The 19,836-nt window shown below is 45.3% G+C and overlaps 1 protein-coding gene across 1 annotated transcript in view; it reads right to left on the bottom strand.

Annotated features, from left to right (window-relative positions):
* The window catches only part of CACFD1 (calcium channel flower domain containing 1), a 37,036-nt gene extending 17,979 nt beyond the window's left edge, over positions 1-19,057 (bottom strand). Inside the window, exons 1-2 of the mRNA XM_068249955.1 lie at positions 18,980-19,057; positions 15,797-16,063 (exon numbers count right to left, since the gene is read on the bottom strand). Coding sequence (XP_068106056.1) covers positions 15,797-15,923 — 127 coding nt within the window. The 5' untranslated portion in view covers positions 15,924-16,063; positions 18,980-19,057. The remainder of the gene's footprint in view (positions 1-15,796; positions 16,064-18,979) is intronic.
* Between the last annotated feature and the right edge of the window lie 779 nt (positions 19,058-19,836).

Raw genomic sequence — 19,836 nt, 5'->3', positions numbered from 1 at the left:
ACTACAACTCTCATCATCCACAGTCCGGCCACAGCACAGGCTGCAAGATAAGAGAACACACATCACAGGAGAGATAATACTACAACTCTCATCATCCACAGTCCGGCCACAGCACAGGCTGCAAGATAAGAGAACACACATCACAGGAGAGATAATACTACAACTCTCATCATCCACAATCCGGCCACAGCACAGGCTGCAAGATAAGAGAATACACACATCACAGGAGAGATAATACTACAACTCTCATCATCCACAGTCCGGCCACAGCACAGGCTGCAAGATAAGAGAACACACATCACAGGAGAGATAATACTACAACTCTCATCATCCACAATCCGGCCACAGCACAGGCTGCAAGATAAGAGAATACACACATCACAGGAGAGATAATACTACAACTCTCATCATCCACAATCCGGCCACAGCACAGGCTGCAAGATAAGAGAACACACAGTTATCAGAGGAGAGACAATACTACAACTCTCATCATCCACAGTCCGGCCACAGCACAGGCTGCAAGATAAGAGAACACACATCACAGGAGAGATAATACTACAACTCTCATCATCCACAATCCGGCCACAGCACAGGCTGCAAGATAAGAGAACACACATCACAGGAGAGATAATACTACAACTCTCATCATCCACAATCCGGCCACAGCACAGGCTGCAAGATAAGAGAACACACATCACAGGAGAGATACTACTACAACTCTCATCATCCACAGTCCGGCCACAGCACAGGCTGCAAGATAAGAGAACACACATCACAGGAGAGATAATACTACAACTCTCATCATCCACAGTCCGGCCACAGCACAGGCTGCAAGATAAGAGAACACACATCACAGGAGAGATAATACTACAACTCTCATCATCCACAATCCGGCCACAGCACAGGCTGCAAGATAAGAGAACACACATCACAGGAGAGATAACACTACAACTCTCATCATCCACAGTCCGGCCACAGCACAGGCTGCAAGATAAGAGAACACACATCACAGGAGAGATACTACTACAACTCTCATCATCCACAATCCGGCCACAGCACAGGCTGCAAGATAAGAGAATACACACAGTTATCAGAGGAGAGATACTACTACAACTCTCATCATCCACAGTCCGGCCACAGCACAGGCTGCAAGATAAGAGAACACACATCACAGGAGAGATAATACTACAACTCTCATCATCCACAGTCCGGCCACAGCACAGGCTGCAAGATAAGAGAACACACATCACAGGAGAGATAATACTACAACTCTCATCATCCACAGTCCGGCCACAGCACAGGCTGCAAGATAAGAGAACACACATCACAGGAGAGATAATACTACAACTCTCATCATCCACAGTCCGGCCACAGCACAGGCTGCAAGATAAGAGAACACACATCACAGGAGAGATAATACTACAACTCTCATCATCCACAGTCCGGCCACAGCACAGGCTGCAAGATAAGAGAACACACATCACAGGAGAGATAATACTACAACTCTCATCATCCACAGTCCGGCCACAGCACAGGCTGCAAGATAAGAGAACACACATCACAGGAGAGATAATACTACAACTCTCATCATCCACAATCCGGCCACAGCACAGGCTGCAAGATAAGAGAACATACATCACAGGAGAGATAATACTACAACTCTCATCATCCACAATCCGGCCACAGCACAGGCTGCAAGATAAGAGAACACACATCACAGGAGAGATAATACTACAACTCTCATCATCCACAATCCGGCCACAGCACAGGCTGCAAGATAAGAGAACACACATCACAGGAGAGATAATACTACAACTCTCATCATCCACAGTCCGGCCACAGCACAGGCTGCAAGATAAGAGAACACACATCACAGGAGAGATAATACTACAACTCTCATCATCCACAGTCCGGCCACAGCACAGGCTGCAAGATAAGAGAACACACATCACAGGAGAGATAATACTACAACTCTCATCATCCACAATCCGGCCACAGCACAGGCTGCAAGATAAGAGAATACACACATCACAGGAGAGATAATACTACAACTCTCATCATCCACAGTCCGGCCACAGCACAGGCTGCAAGATAAGAGAACACACATCACAGGAGAGATAATACTACAACTCTCATCATCCACAATCCGGCCACAGCACAGGCTGCAAGATAAGAGAATACACACATCACAGGAGAGATAATACTACAACTCTCATCATCCACAATCCGGCCACAGCACAGGCTGCAAGATAAGAGAACACACAGTTATCAGAGGAGAGACAATACTACAACTCTCATCATCCACAGTCCGGCCACAGCACAGGCTGCAAGATAAGAGAACACACATCACAGGAGAGATAATACTACAACTCTCATCATCCACAATCCGGCCACAGCACAGGCTGCAAGATAAGAGAACACACATCACAGGAGAGATAATACTACAACTCTCATCATCCACAATCCGGCCACAGCACAGGCTGCAAGATAAGAGAACACACATCACAGGAGAGATACTACTACAACTCTCATCATCCACAGTCCGGCCACAGCACAGGCTGCAAGATAAGAGAACACACATCACAGGAGAGATAATACTACAACTCTCATCATCCACAGTCCGGCCACAGCACAGGCTGCAAGATAAGAGAACACACAGTTATCAGAGGAGAGACAATACTACAACTCTCATCATCCACAGTCCGGCCACAGCACAGGCTGCAAGATAAGAGAACACACATCACAGGAGAGATACTACTACAACTCTCATCATCCACAATCCGGCCACAGCACAGGCTGCAAGATAAGAGAACACACATCACAGGAGAGATACTACTACAACTCTCATCATCCACAATCCGGCCACAGCACAGGCTGCAAGATAAGAGAACACACATCACAGGAGAGATAACACTACAACTCTCATCATCCACAGTCCGGCCACAGCACAGGCTGCAAGATAAGAGAACACACATCATAGGAGAGATAATACTACAACTCTCATCATCCACAGTCCGGCCACAGCACAGGCTGCAAGATAAGAGAACACACATCACAGGAGAGATACTACTACAACTCTCATCATCCACAATCCGGCCACAGCACAGGCTGCAAGATAAGAGAACACACATCACAGGAGAGATAACACTACAACTCTCATCATCCACAGTCCGGCCACAGCACAGGCTGCAAGATAAGAGAACACACATCACAGGAGAGATAACACTACAACTCTCATCATCCACAGTCCGGCCACAGCACAGGCTGCAAGATAAGAGAACACACATCACAGGAGAGATACTACTACAACTCTCATCATCCACAATCCGGCCACAGCACAGGCTGCAAGATAAGAGAACACACATCACAGGAGAGATAACACTACAACTCTCATCATCCACAGTCCGGCCACAGCACAGGCTGCAAGATAAGAGAACACACATCACAGGAGAGATAATACTACAACTCTCATCATCCACAGTCCGGCCACAGCACAGGCTGCAAGATAAGAGAACACACAGTTATCAGAGGAGAGACAATACTACAACTCTCATCATCCACAGTCCGGCCACAGCACAGGCTGCAAGATAAGAGAACACACATCACAGGAGAGATAATACTACAACTCTCATCATCCACAGTCCGGCCACAGCACAGGCTGCAAGATAAGAGAACACACATCACAGGAGAGATAATACTACAACTCTCATCATCCACAATCCGGCCACAGCACAGGCTGCAAGATAAGAGAACACACATCACAGGAGAGATAATACTACAACTCTCATCATCCACAGTCCGGCCACAGCACAGGCTGCAAGATAAGAGAACACACATCACAGGAGAGATAATACTACAACTCTCATCATCCACAGTCCGGCCACAGCACAGGCTGCAAGATAAGAGAACACACATCACAGGAGAGATAATACTAGTACAACTCATCATTTCTGCGGCAGTACGGAGAGTGTGCGGCTGCCGGGAGGAGGAGGGTGGCAGCATGGAGAGTGTGCGGCTGCTGGGGGGAGGAGGAGGATGGCAGCATGGAGAGTGTGCGGCTGCTGGGGGGAGGAGGAGGATGGCAGCATGGAGAGTGTGCGGCTGCTGGGAGGAGGAGGACGGCAGCATGGAGAGTGTGCGGCTGCCGGGAGGAGGAGGGTGGCAGCATGGAGAGTGTGCGGCTGCTGGGGGGAGGAGGAGGATGGCAGCATGGAGAGTGTGCGGCTGCTGGGGGGAGGAGGAGGATGGCAGCATGGAGAGTGTGCGGCTGCTGGGAGGAGGAGGATGGCAGCATGGAGAGTGTGCTCCTGCCGGGAGGAGGAGGATGGCAGCATGGAGAGGGTGCGGCTGCCGGGAGGAGGAGGATGGCAGCATGGAGAGGGTGCGGCTGCCGGGAGGAGGAGGATGGCAGCACGGAGAGGGTGCGGCTGCCGGGAGGAGGAGGATGGCAGCATGGAGAGGGTGCGGCTGCCGGGAGGAGGAGGATGGCAGCATGGAGAGGGTGCGGCTGCCGGGAGGAGGAGGACGGCAGCATGGAGAGTGTGCTCCTGCCGGGAGGAGGAGGATGGCAGCATGGAGAGGGTGCGGCTGCCGGGAGGAGGAGGATGGCAGCATGGAGAGGGTGCGGCTGCCGGGAGGAGGAGGACGGCAGCATGGAGAGTGTGCTCCTGCCGGGAGGAGGAGGATGGCAGCATGGAGAGTGTGCGGCTGCCGGGAGGAGGAGGATGGCAGCACAGAGAGTGTGCGGCTGCTGGGAGGAGGAGGATGGCAGCATGGAGAGGGTGCGGCTGCCGGGAGAAGGAGGATGGCAGCATGGAGAGGGTGCGGCTGCCAGGAGGATGGCAGCATGGACAGTGTGCTCCTGCCGGGAGGAGGAGGATGGCAGCATGGAGAGTGTGTGGCTGCTGGGGGGAGGCCCAATGCGTTGCTGAAGCAGGGAAATATTACACTGCTCCATACGGCTACTCTGCATGATGCGAGGAGGGTGGGGAGGGCCCCTATTGCCCCCGGGCACACTGTGGTCGCGGGTCTATGTTTACACTTGTGGTCAGTGTGCGATACGCAGCGACATCAGGCGTGGGCAGCACTTGCTGGTCTCAGGCGGATATTCTGTATGTTATATGTATATTACAGTAAACATCTCTCTGCATACAATAGCACTAATTATCACAATGCATAAAATAAATCCCCTCCATGCAACAGCTCTGTGTTGTGCCACAAGCTTCAACAATGTCTTATTGGGTTTGTTTTTCCTACTCCACTTAAGTTGCAAATTCTCCGAGCCAGAACCCACCCATGCTATTGCCTCTGAAGCCCTGGATAAACTCCAGAGTGCCTTCATTTCCTGTGTGCTTATTGGAGCTCGCACTATGGCACACAGCCGCTCATTAGGGTTGTATTGCTGAGTTTTGTGTCCCTTTAACCGATGATGGCGGCAGAAGAGGAGGACGGTGGGGGGAGGGGGAATCGTGGAATTGAGAACGGCATTGTACAGCGCTGGGGGTCATTAATTCTGCATGGCACACATGATACACCCACTCTTCTCAGCTGACAGGGCACAGCCTCCGCTGCTGTAACCTCAGCCGCATGCAGGGGCAGGGACGCTGCACACCCCGCATATACAATGCCTGACAGCGTATCATTATCTCCAGCCATACACCCACCCTGCATTCACATCATGCGAAAGTGCAGCTTACACAGCCCAACGCTGGCAGAGACCCCCAATCCTCCCTTATCCACATCATAGGCATAGTGTAATATCCTACTATATTATTATTATTATGTGTTTATATTGCACTGATATCTTCCGCAGCACATTACAGAGTACATAGTCATGTCACTGACTGTCCTCAGAGGAGCTCACACTCCAATCCTACCATAATCATAGCCTAATGTCCTACCATATTATTATTATGTATTTATATAGCACTGACATCTTCTGCAGCACATTACAGAGTACATAGTCATGTCACTGACTGTCCTCAGAGGAGCTCACACTCTAATCCTACCATAGTCAGTCTAATGTCCTACCATATTATTATTATGTATTTATATACCACTGACATTTTCTGCAGCACATTACAGAGTACATAGACATGTCACTGACTGTCCTCAGAGGAGCTCACAATCTAATCCTACCATAGTCATCGTGTAATCCCCTACCATATTATTATTATGTATTTATATAGCACTGACATCTTCTGCAGCACATTACAGAGTACATAGTCATGTCACTGACTGTCCTCAGAGGAGCTCACACTCTCATCCTACCATAGTCATAGTCTAATGTCCTACCATATTATTATTATGTATTTATATAGCACTGACCTCTCCTGCAGCACTGTACAGAGTACATAGTCATGTCACTGACTGTCCTCAGAGGAGCTCACACGCTTATCCTACCATAGTCATAGTCTAATGTCCTACCATATTATTATTATGTATTTATATAGCACTGACATCTTCTGCAGCCCTGTACAGAGTACATAGTCATGTCACTGACTGTCCTCATAGGAGCTCACACTCTAATCCTACCATAGTCATAGCCTAATGTCCTACCATATTATTATTATGTATTTATATAGCACTGACATCTTCTGCAGCACATTACAGAGTACATAGTCATGTCACTGACTGTCCTCAGGGGAGCTGACAATCTAATCCTACCATAGTCATAGTGTAATGTCCTACCATATTATTATTATGTATTTATATAGCACTGACATCTTCTGCAGCACATTACAGAGTACATAGTCATGCCACTGACTGTCCTCAGAGGAGCTCACACTCTAATCCTACCATAGTCATAGTCTAATGTCCAACCATATTATTATTATGTATTTATATAGCACTGACATCTTCTGCAGCACATTACAGAGTACATAGTCATGTCACTGACTGTCCTCAGAGGAGCTCACAATCTAATCCTATCATATTATTGTCTATTTAAATAGCACTGACATCTCCTGCATGAATATTTGTCTGGCCGGATTTATAATTAAACAGACCCCATCATTATTTCACAATTCGGGTGAGGGAGGACTGGGACACTAGTATTTGTGGTGATGCAATAGGGGCCGGTGACTTGGCAGAACTATTTTTGGATGGAGCCGGTGCAGTCAGGTGGGTGAGGAGCTGAAATCTCAGAGGACACATAACAGACGAATATCACGTTCCAAACCAGCAATGCAATGCAAAGGATTGTGACTTGCATGCAAATGAGGGCAGAGCTGCTTGCTATGAAGCTGAGAGTTGCATGACCTCGCAATGCATGATGGGATCTGTAGTTTCTGCAGTCATCCCCTGAATAGTATGTCTCCGCATAAGTGCACAGATACTGGAGCATTTCATAAGGTGATGGATTAAAGTGATGGACTGAAGTGAGAGGTATATGGAGGTTGCCATATTTACTTCCTTTTAAGCAATCCTAGTTGCCTGGCTGCCCTGCTCATCCTCTGCCTCTAATACTATTAGCCATAGCCCCTGAACAAGCATGCAGCAGATCAGGCGTTTCTGACATCATTGTCACATCTGACAAGATAAGCTGCATGCTTGTTTCTGGTGTGATTCAGATACTACTGCAGCCAAATAGATCAGCAGGGCTGCCAGGCAACTGGTATTGTTTAGCAGGAAATAAATATGGCTGCCTTCATATTCTTCTCACTACAGGAGGGGCCACTCCACCCAGAATTAATATCACAGTATTTGCTGCAGGCGGCGGAGTTAAGGCTCATACCCAGCTTGCAATTTTGTCAGCGATTCTGCCTACGACTGCCGATTTCTTGAGTGACAAGCAATCATATATGCGATCTCCTGAGGTGGGTACGAGTGCGCTATTAGACAGATGACGGTTAGCGACATGCAACAGCGAATCAGATCTTTAAAGGAGAACTGTAGCGAGAGATATATAGAGGCTGCCATATTTATTCCCCCTTAAGCAATACCAGTTGCCTGGCAGTCCTGCTGGTCTATTTGGCTGCAGTAATATCTGAATAACACCAGAAACAAGCATGCAGCTAATCTTGTCAGATCTGTCAAAATTGTCAGAAACACCTGATCTGCTGCATGCTTGTTCAGGGGCTATGGCTAATAGTATTAGAGGCAGAGGACCAGCAGGGCTGCCAGGCAACTGGTATTGCACAAAAGGGAAAAAAAAAAAAAAACCATGGCAGCCTCCCTACAGTTGTCCTTTAAAGCTGAATACTCACCATAAAGGACCATGAAAATCTTAAAATTTAAAATACATGTAAACATGTACAGATAAGAAGTATGTTTCTTCCAGAGTAAAATGAGTCATAAATTACTTTTCTCCTATGTTGCTGTGTCTTACAGGAGGTAGTAGAAATCTGACAGAACCGACAGGTTTTGGACTAGTCCATCTCCTCATGGGGATTCTTAGCATGGCCTTATTCTTTATAAAGATATTCCCTGAAAAAGATTTATACAATGCTGCTGGCCAGCCTCCCTGCTCGCTGCACACTTTTTTGGCAGTTGTATGGAGCAAGTGCCATTCACTAAGTGCTTTTGAAAATAAAGAACACCATGAGAATCCCCCATGAGGAGATGGGCTAGTCCAAAACCTGTCGGTTCTGCCAGAATTCTACTACTTGCTGTAAGGCCTAGTGCACACCAGAGCAGTTTGGTCGCGGTTTCAGATCCGATTGCGGATGTGGAACCGCTAGGGTAATGTATTTCAACGGGGTGGTGCACACCAGAGCGGGAGGCGTTTTGCAGAAACGCATACTCCCGGGCTGCTGCAGATTTTGGATTGCGGAGGCGTTTCTGCCTCATTGTAAAGAATAGGAAAAACGCGAACGACTCTGAAAAATGCTACATCAGAGCAGTTTCCCAGGCGTTTTTGTTACAGAAGCTGATCAGTAACAGCTTTACTGTAACAATACGTGAAATCTACTACACCAAAAACGCTTCACAAAACTGCAAACCGCTAGCAAAACGCTTCAAAATAAGAAGAAAAAACGCAGCTAAAAACTCTAGCGTTTTGCGGATCTGCTTGCGGTTTTTTGGTGTGCACCAGGCCTAAGTGACAGCAACATAGGAGAAAAGTAATTTATGGCTCATTTTACTCTGGAAGAAATGTACTTTTTATCTGTATGTGTTTATACCCCTGTTTCCCCGAAAATAAGACACCGTCTTATATTAATTTCAGCCCCAAATAACATGCTAGATCTTATTTTCGGGGAGGGCTTACTTATTGGTCCCTAGTGGCAACCCCCAGCCTAGTAAAGCCCTTCCCTCCCTCACTGATGTGCTGCCCTGTAGTGCCCTGGTCCAGAACGGCAGCCCCAGCCCTGTACAGCCCTTCACTCCCTCTGCAGAATAGCGAGCAGAGCACTACAGCAGAGGATACTCACCGGCTCCCGACGTAGTAGCAATAACTTCTCTCCTCAGCAGCGCCCGGCTTCCTCTGTTTGACAGCGGCGGCTCATGTCATGTGACGCGGACGTGTTGCGTCACATGACGAGAGCTGCCGTTGTCAGGGAGAGGAAGCTGGACGCTCCTGAGGAAAGACGTTACCGCGGGCACGTCGGAAGCCGGTGAGTTTCTTCTGTAGTAACGGTAATGCTCCGCTCGCGACTCTGCAGAGGAAGCGAAGGGGAGGGGGACACATTACGCAGCACAACTAGGCCAATATTCGGAGGATGCCTTATATTTCAAGCTTGCTTGAAATATAAGATGTCTTCTTGTCGGGGGATGTTTATTTTAGGGGAAAGACGGTATATATTTTAAATGTTAAGATTTTCATGACATAGGTCCTTTAACAATGCAGGAACATGGATGACAGCGGCGTCACCCAACGACGAGCGTCCTCCAATCCATCTTCCTGCCGGCGGGAACCTACAACGCACCAGAGATCAAATGATCACACACTTTCCAAGGGGATGTTCGAGATCTGATCTGCTGTCACAATTGTTATTGCCGCATGTTGCTGAGCATCATCCGCCTAATCGGGGGATCCCTCAAAAAAAAAAAGAAAAAAATCAGCAGCCATCAGAAGAAAAGCAGACAAAAGTACGAGGTGAGTACGAGCCTAGGGATCCAGGACCAGGCCGGTGGAGTCGAAGTCATGGCCGCATTTCAGGCAAGGCCACATAGGCCATGGCGTAGGGCGCCAGGAAAGCCAGGGCCGGGCTGTGGGCAGCAGTAGCAGTTAGCCTGCCGGATATTCGTCCTGCTACACAGAGTTTGCACCTAGCGGTGGGCGGCTACCAACAGCCAGATCTGGCACTCGGGGGATGCAGGGACAGCAAACGGGCACTTAGGCTATGTTCACAATATAAATCCCGATTATTCGTGATTTTTTTAATCGCCTTTTCCTGCGCTGCCTAAGAACTTTAACTGCTTTGGCAGAACTATTTTTTTTTTTCCACTTCTTGACGTCAGTCAGAAAGTGAACTCTTTCACCCGGAAATGAATAAATACAATGTAAAAAATCATGAAAGCGCTGGGGAAATCGCTATACAAAGCGCTTTTTCAAGTGCTTAGTGATTTCCCAAGTCATAGTGTGAACAAGTCCTAGACTTAGCATTAGGCCTGAAATAAATCGAATTTAAACCGAAATCGCGATCACCAAGATCACAATTTCGGAATCGTCAAAGTGGCGAGTATCGCGATGATGTCATTTCTGCATAGGGGAAGTTTGAAGAATCTACTTCATACTCCCCGAACCCGCCACCTCCCCCCACCCCAAGTCCAGACGGGAGCAGCCCGCAGCATCTGCAGTGTTGGACATACTTTCTGCACAAACCCAACACTGCCTGGCATCCATCGCCGCCTCATGTGCACAGCATACTTCCTAGTTCCTGTGTGTCACATGACATACAGGACGTATGCCGTGCATTAGATCCTGCAGAAGAAGAAGTGGATAGACGGGCATCGCTGGACTCTTGCTGGAAGGTATGTTCAGAACTGCCGCAGCTTGGGGGACAGAGGGGCCACAGAGAGAGACCCAAAGCGGGTGCAGAGAGACACACAGAGGGACACAAAGGGGGCACGAAAAGACAAAATGAGGACACAGAGAGACACGGGGTGCACAAAGAGACGGGACAGAGAGACACAGGGATCAAAGCTTGATTTGAAGAAAATCGAGAATCTAATCGAAATCGTGATTTTGGACAGAAATCGTTCAATTCAATTTTTTCCTAAAATCGTTCAGGCCTACTTAGCATGTCACTGACCACCTCTCCAGTTGGCTGGTACTCTTTGTTAAGCCCCATCTACATGATACGATTCTTTGTCCGATTCGATTACGATTCTATTTACAATCCGATTAAATTCAACATGTCCGATAAGGATTCAATTCAATTTGATTTGATTTGCCATTGTTTTACAATGGCTAATAAAATTGAATTGAATCCTGGTCGGACATGTCGGATTTAATCGGATCGTAAATAGAATTATAATCGAATCGGACAAAGAATCGTATCATGTAGATTGGGCTTTAAAGAGAACCCGAGGTGGGTTTGAAGAATATTATCTGCATACAGAGGCTGGATCTGCCTATACAGCCCAGCCTCTGTTGCTATCCCAAACCCCCCTAAGGTCCCCCTGCACTCTGCAATCCCTCATAAATCACAGCCATGCTGCTGACAAACAGCTTGTCAGAGCTGGCTGTGTTTATCTCTATAGTGTCAGTCTGATGCTCTCCCCACCTCCTGCAGAACTCCAGTCCCCGCCTGCATCCAATACCTCCCTGCTGATTGGAGGGAAGGGACGGGGGCAGGGACCGGAGCTCTGCAGGAGGCGGGGGAGCAGCTGAAACTGACACTACAGATGTAAACACAGCCTCACAGCACGGCTGTGATTTATGAGGGATTGCAGAGTGCAGGGGGACCTTAGTGGGGTTTGCGATAGCAACAGAGGCTGGGCTGTATAGGCAGATCCAGCCTCTGTATGCAGATAACATTCTTTAAACACACCTCGGGTTCTCTTTAAGCCTGGTACATACCATGCAATATCCCGTCAGATAGATGGGTTGAACAGATAATTTACGACAGGTCCGATCTGATTTCCGATCGTTTTTCTGACGGATTTAGAAGTGAAATCCGATCGGATCTGTCGGAAATTATCTATCAACCAATCTTTCTGATGGGAAATCGCATGGTGTATACCAGGCATAACATAAATAGCTATACTCTGTTCTAGAGCTCCAGCCTTGCTCCCTGGACCCTCTTATCTGAGGAGGTGTCCATAGACTTTACACAGAGGAAAGTCTCTGCTGATAGTCTAGTGTGTATACAGCGGCACCCTAACCTTGCCCATATCACCTAGATAACTATTTAACTACTTGCTGTGTAAACAGTGGTAAGTGACTATCTCAGGCATAGCCTGATGCCTGGTACACAGGTGGACCGGCATAAGTGGGAACACTAATGCTGGGTACACACAATGCGATTTCCTGCTTGATCGATGGGATTGATCGATTATTTTTGACAGGTTCGATCTGGTCTCGATCAATACCGCGGTTGATCTTGCATTAGAAAATCAACCACTGTATCGATCGAGACCCGATCAGACATGTCAGAAATAATCGATCGACAAGTCGATGGAGTGGGAAATCGCATCGTGTGTACCCAGCATAAAACGTTTGCTTCTGCTAACTTCTAGAAGTCAAAACTTTTTTTTGTAAGAACGTACAAAATGAAAAATATCCTATGTCTAGCCTGCTCTAATTACACTACACTGAGTTCTCTTTTAACATTTAACCTCCTGGCAGTACGCAGTTTCTGAGGCTGTGTCCGCGGGAGGGATTTTTTGAATTAAATTTGTTTTATCCGTTGTAGCTAGCACTAGGCTTGCTACCATTGTCCCCCCAGTTCCCCCCCCCCTCCCCCGCACCCTTCTGATCCCCCCCGATCGCCGCCGCTATACGTTACCCAGCTGCGATCCCGCGAGAGCCGTAGCCTTCCCAATGAGCTTCAGTTGTCTTTCATTCAAAAAATCCCTCCCGGGGCAGAGAAATCCTCTATGGCTGCTACCCCGAGTGTAGGTCGGGGTTACCGCCAGGAGGGTTAAAGTGGACATGAACTCTTGCACAGCATAGAAGGAAAACAGAGTAAAGAGTATAGCCGGTCTAATTCCCCCTCATCTGTGACTAATCACAAGTTGTTATTTGATCTCTCAGCTGTGTCAGCTGGCTGCCTCGGCAGAGAGCAGCTAATTGGTAAACACAGGATTTTAACAATACAGTAGGTTTGGTTCCATGAAAGCAGGAAGTAGACACTGCAGATTCATTGCAGGATTTGTATCAGCTGTAACAAAAATGTTTTTTAAAAAACATTTTAGTTTTTTTCCCCCTTTTTTGCATTTTTTTTTCGAAAGGCTATGTAAGTCGATGGCTGCTAAAGATGCCCATTAACGGTACAACTGTCAATAAAGAGTCGCCCAATCAATCAGATAAATTTGATCGCATTGGCAGAAAGTAAACCTTGCTGATGAGAATTTTGGTTAGTTTATTGTACAATAATACATGTATCGCAACATCTTATTTCCAGACGCATTTTTTTAGATCGCTTGGCCAATTTTTTGCAGAATATTGTACCGTTAGTGAGCACCATTGCTGTTTTTGCATTTCCATTCTCATTTTTGTGTTACAAAATGTACGATTACCGGATGTGCACATTTTACATGTCAGAAAACATCTGCGTTAAATTGTGAACGCAGTCTATAGTCAGAAAAGGATTAAGGCGTAGCCCCAGGCAAGATAGCAGTTTTTTTCCCACCCCTGATGGTCACCTGGCTTTTTTTTTTTAAAATAAGATTTGATGGGGGTTAGCAAGCATCCACCAGGCCCCTCGTCTCTCCCCAAGCCCTAGGCAACTGCCTGGATTGCCTTGTGGATGATCCGGCTCTGCCTATAGTGGGAAGGAAGCCCAGGACAGGCAGCCAGGAGGGAGTGTTCTGTAGATGGACAGTGTCATTTGTCTAAGAATAATGTGCTGCAGATATAGAAGGTGAACAGCGGAATAGAAGAGAGAATTGCATTTTCTTCTATCCAAGAAGCAGAATGATGAGACGATGAGAAGGTGAGCGGCGGATCCTGCGCCCGGCAGATCTCCTCGCCGCTGACACCTTCCACTGACCTTGTGTAATCTGCTCACAGCAAGTGCTGCAAATTCTCCAGCAGATAATGTGGATCAGTGAGCTGTGCCTACAGAGAGTCACATGACGCTACACAGGCCACACCCACATGATCAGGCCACACCCACACCAATCACACGCTAACCACACAGGCCACTACTCACATAGACAGCAATCTGATTGCATCTTCCAGCTTTATACACATTGTTTCTGCATTTTTATATTTACAGAACTATTTCTAAAGCACAGTTTCCCTTTTCACTGTAAATTTTATAGTATATATTATATTATGTGAGTATATATGAAATAAAACAAGCACACTTTGTTCACAAGGAGATGCAAATACTTCTAAGTTGATGCAAACTTGACATTACATCTATGCACATTTATGGTGCTTGAAATCTGACCAACCAAAAAAATCAGCTTCTGCATCTTATGAGCACAATGTCAGTATTAAAGCAGGCTCAGAAGGTCATCTCTGCGCTAAAGGATAAGCAACAGCATACTCACCTTTAAAGAAAAACATGTCTTTGTTACAACTGAAACAAATTTACAAATCTACTTCCTGCTTTCATGGAAGCAGACATAGGGTTAATATCCTGCATTTACAAATTAGCTGCTCTGGGTGCAGTTCTCTAGCATTTATTTCTGTCCCATGCAAGCATTCAGGCCCCACTTTCATTGTTTTGTCAGGCAGGGGAGAGTAATGAACCTGGAACAATTACCTTTTCCTCACATCCAGACAGAGGGCAGGAAAGTGAAAAAGGTGTTCAGAAAGCCCGGGATGTGAGGAGTTATAGCAGAAAGAGAAGGAGCAGACACACCGATTTAGGTATGATCTGTAAGAAGAGCTAATGAGCTAGCCCCGCCCATAGAGATGAGGGGAGAAGTGCAGAGGTTCAGTGTCTGAGCCTTGTGCATACAGTATATAGGTGGATAGAGAAACTGTTCCGGGTCAGAACCCTGTGCCCACGAGGGAGAAGAGAGGTTCCATATCTAAGCTGTGTACCCAGAGAGGTGAGGTGGGGAAAGGAAGTGGTTCAGTGTCTTAGCCTTGTGCTCACATAGGTGGATGGAGAAGAGGTTCAATGTCTAAGCCTTGTGGTACCTTAACAGAGAGCAAGTGATGGGAGAAGGAGATGGGCAAGTCTAAAGTGAGACAGCGCAGCCCTGAAGGCCAAACAAAGAGAGGGTCTTGGGTAGTAAACATTAGTCAACAGTGTCAAAAAACAAAGAAGTGAGAATCTAGAATTCTATTCTTATGGTTTATGTTTTGAATTTATCATCTGCCCTGTAGCTATCCGTCAGGCTCTACTGGTTCTGCCAGACACATTCTGACTGAAGACAACGGACTCCCTACTCCTGCTGTCTCACAATTCTCCTCCCTTCCTGTCAGCTGACTTCCTCTGTGCCTAGGCATAAGAATGAAGCATGGAAGTACTCAAAAAGTACTCAAAACATGATGACTAAACCTCTGACCTCACCTTTCCCTACAGGGGCAGCACACAGGTATTGCTTGTCCATGTAGGTGTTATCTGCAGTAACCATCATTTTGAGACAGAGAAACTGTCAAGTGTGTAAAACCAGCAGTGCATTCCTCTGACCTTCTGAGAAGGAGCAAAGGCAAAAGTCTGGTGTCAGGCTGGGGATGAGAGGTCACTCATACAGGAATAATATCTCAGGAAATAATGACACTTACACATTCCGCCCAGGACTCCGGCCAGCCGACAGAGGAGGCGGTACCACCAGGTCATGCCATCGTCCGTGGAAGCCGCGGCAGGAGCAGGGGTCTCCGGCGCTGGGGCCTCGGGCTGCGCTGAGCTCATCCTGGACTCCTCGCGTCGCTGACCGCACGACCAGCAGGGATGATCCGGTCACCGTGTGCCCCCCTTCTGTCCTCCGTCACCTGTGCTCCGTCGCTACTCGTCCATTCACGGCTGCTGCAGCGAGTCAGTCCTCATTCTGCCTGTTATGAAGAGATTATTATGATTAGTTTCATTAGAATTCTGACTTGCATGAAAATTTTATGCAAATCGTAAGAATTTTGTGAATATGCCAGGGAATGGCGCATGTGTGAGGGGTGTCCTGCGAAAGACAACCCGCTCGTTCTTCGCCCAGTGCGGCAGGTCGATGGCATCCCGAGGTAGCTGTACGCACGCTAGGCTCCCGATCTAAACGCTGCCAAATGATCGCCTCGGCTGATAGTTATCTAGCGTGTAACATTGACATTCGCACTCCCGTCTAGCAATATTGGTGGCCAGCATCTGATTCACTAATTTTATAACAAGCGTCCCGGATCAACGATTTGGGGCCGAAATCAGTCATGGAAACTGGAGAATCTCAGCCCAACATAGTCGATGGGGGTGCACGGCAATAATGGCATGCGATATCGCAAAGACTGACAAATGTGACAAGAACACACACTGTACACACACACACACACACACACACACACACACACACACACACACACACACACACACACGTGTACATACACACACACGTACACGTGTACACACACACACACACACACGTACACACACACGTACACACACACACACACACACGTACACGTACACACACACACACACGTACACGTACACACACACACACACACACACACACACTGGCGCTTGACACATAATAATATTGCTTGTCTACATCAATAAAAAATGAGAATAATATTCATAATAACTTAATATAAATATAAGAATATTATTGATTATAAATAATTGGGAGGTGACCACTCTTTACTAGTATAATAAATACAGATTACAGACTGATCGCAGCTCACAACGTTTTATCCTGAAACTTGCAGGTCTGTCTGGGAGATCAGCTAATAATTCCATTGTATTCACATTTTACAGACCCCTCCCCCAACACCCACCCAGGGGAACAATAGCCTCTGTCTGCAGGGGCTGTAGAGAAGGGCTGGGGGTGCAGATGAGTAGATAGTGTCTCAGGATACCAGATGCAGGAGATCTACTGCCCAATAATCATATTCATAGAGATATACTGATATACAGATAGTGTAATAATATACATAGAGATATACAGATAATGTAATAATATGCATAGAGATATACTGATAGTGTAATAATATACATTATATACGTAGAGATATACAGATAGTGTAATAATATACATTATATACGTAGAGATATACAGATAGTGTAATAATATACATAGAGATATACTGATATACAGATAGTGTAATAATATGCATAGAGATATACAGATATACAGATAGTGTAATAATATGCATAGAGATATACTGATATACAGATAGTGTAATAATATGCATAGAGATATACAGATATACAGATAGTGTAATAATATACATAGAGATATACAGATAGTGTAATAATATGCATAGAGATATACTGATATACAGATAGTGTAATAATATACATAGAGATATACTGATATACAGATAGTGTAATAATATGCATAGAGATATACTGATATACAGATAGTGTAATAATATGCATAGAGATATACAGATATACAGATAGTGTAATAATATACATAGAGATATACTGATATACAGATAGTGTAATAATATACATAGAGATATACAGATAATGTAATAATATGCATAGAGATATACAGATAGTGTAATAATATGCATAGAGATATACTGATATACAGATAGTGTAATAATATGCATAGAGATATACAGATAGTGTAATAATATACATAGAGATATACAGATATACAGATAGTGTAATAATATGCATAGAGATATACTGATATACAGATAGTGTAATAATATGCATAGAGATATACAGATATACAGATAGTGTAATAATATACATAGAGATATACAGATATACAGATAGTGTAATAATATGCATAGAGATATACTGATATACAGATAGTGTAATAATATACATAGAGATATACTGATATACAGATAGTGTAATAATATACATAGAGATATACAGATAATGTAATAATATACATAGAGATATACAGATATACAGATAGTGTAATAATATACATAGCGATATACTGATATACAGATAGTGTAATAATATACATAGAGATATACTGATATACAGATAGTGTAATAATATACATAGAGATATACTGATATACAGATAGTGTAATAATATACATAGAGATATACTGATATACAGATAGTGTAATAATATACATAGAGATATACAGATAATGTAATAATATACATAGAGATATACAGATATACAGATAGTGTAATAATATACATAGCGATATACTGATATACAGATAGTGTAATAATATACATAGAGATATACTGATATACAGATAATGTAATAATATACATAGAGATATACAGATATACAGATAGTGTAATAATATACATAGCGATATACTGATATACAGATAGTGTAATAATATACATAGAGATATACTGATATACAGATAATGTAATAATATACATAGAGATATACAGATATACAGATAATGTAATAATATACATAGAGATATACTGATATACAGATAATGTAATAATATGCATAGAGATATACTGATATACAGATAATGTAATAATATGCATAGAGATATACAGATAGTGTAATAATATGCATAAGAGATATACTGATATACAGACAGGGCATAGATATATTGTGCAGCACAGCAGGTAATGTGTAGACACATAGTGCTGCTGCTGATCAGTGATGATATACATAGAGATATAACTGATGTATAAATAGTGTATAGCTATATTGTGCAGCACAGTCAGCATGTAATGTGTAGACACAGCTGCTGCTGCTCAGTGTTGGGAGATCTCTCATTATTATTATTATATTATAAGTAATAGCTGATGCAGGAGGAAGCGGCACACTGATAATAACTGATAATAATCAGAATATATATCTGGGTGATCCGCACTCACCTCCTCCTGCAGCTCCGGCTCCGCTGACAATGGATTCCCCAACATCCACGTCACTCCACCCCACTGCATGCCGGGAGGGAACCACTGCCTGGGGGCGGGGACACTGCGTGACGTTACTACCAGACCAGCTGATTCCACGTGCCCAGATCCTTAACCCCTTCCTGCCTGCACTTCTCTAGAATAACCTCTCCCCCATCCAGATACAATGTATCCAGATCCTTAACCCCCTCTTGCCTGGACATTAACAGCTCTCTTGATACATTATATTGTACAGGAGTGACATCATTGCTCTCCAGATAAGTTATAGTTTACAGGAGTGACATCACCGCTCTCCTCTCCGGATACATTATATTGTACAGGAGTGACATCACCGCTCTCCGGATACATTATATTGTACAGGAGTGACATCACCGCTCTCCAGATACATTATATTGTACAGGAGTGACATAGAGTGACCAGATTTTTCTGGGTCCAACCTGGGACAGGGAGGGGGAGCGCGGGGGCGGGGGGAAGGGAAACGCTCTGTGGCAAAAAAATGGGCGTGGCCATGACATTGTATGGGCAGAGCTAACGTAATGATGTAACAGCGAGGCATAAGAAAGCAGTGTTTACGCCATGATGTGGACAAACGAGACTTTGCATCATGGGTGTGCAGAAACTGTGTGATGCTAATAGTATACCGTAACCACAAAGCAGCAAACATAGCCATCTATGACCATTAAATAATAAATGCAGTAACAGTTACCCCGGACACCAGAAAATAAACGCAATAGGCAACATGTCAGTATAAAATAAATGCAATGCTGGCAACATGTCAGTACAAAATAAATACAATGCGGGCAAACATGTCAGTACAA

The sequence above is a fragment of the Hyperolius riggenbachi genome, chromosome 8, assembly GCF_040937935.1.
Source record: "Hyperolius riggenbachi isolate aHypRig1 chromosome 8, aHypRig1.pri, whole genome shotgun sequence".
In the NCBI taxonomy this organism is placed as follows: Eukaryota; Metazoa; Chordata; class Amphibia; order Anura; family Hyperoliidae; genus Hyperolius; species Hyperolius riggenbachi.
Note: the sequence above shows the minus strand (reverse complement) of the source record. Positions and strands in the feature narration are given on the sequence as shown.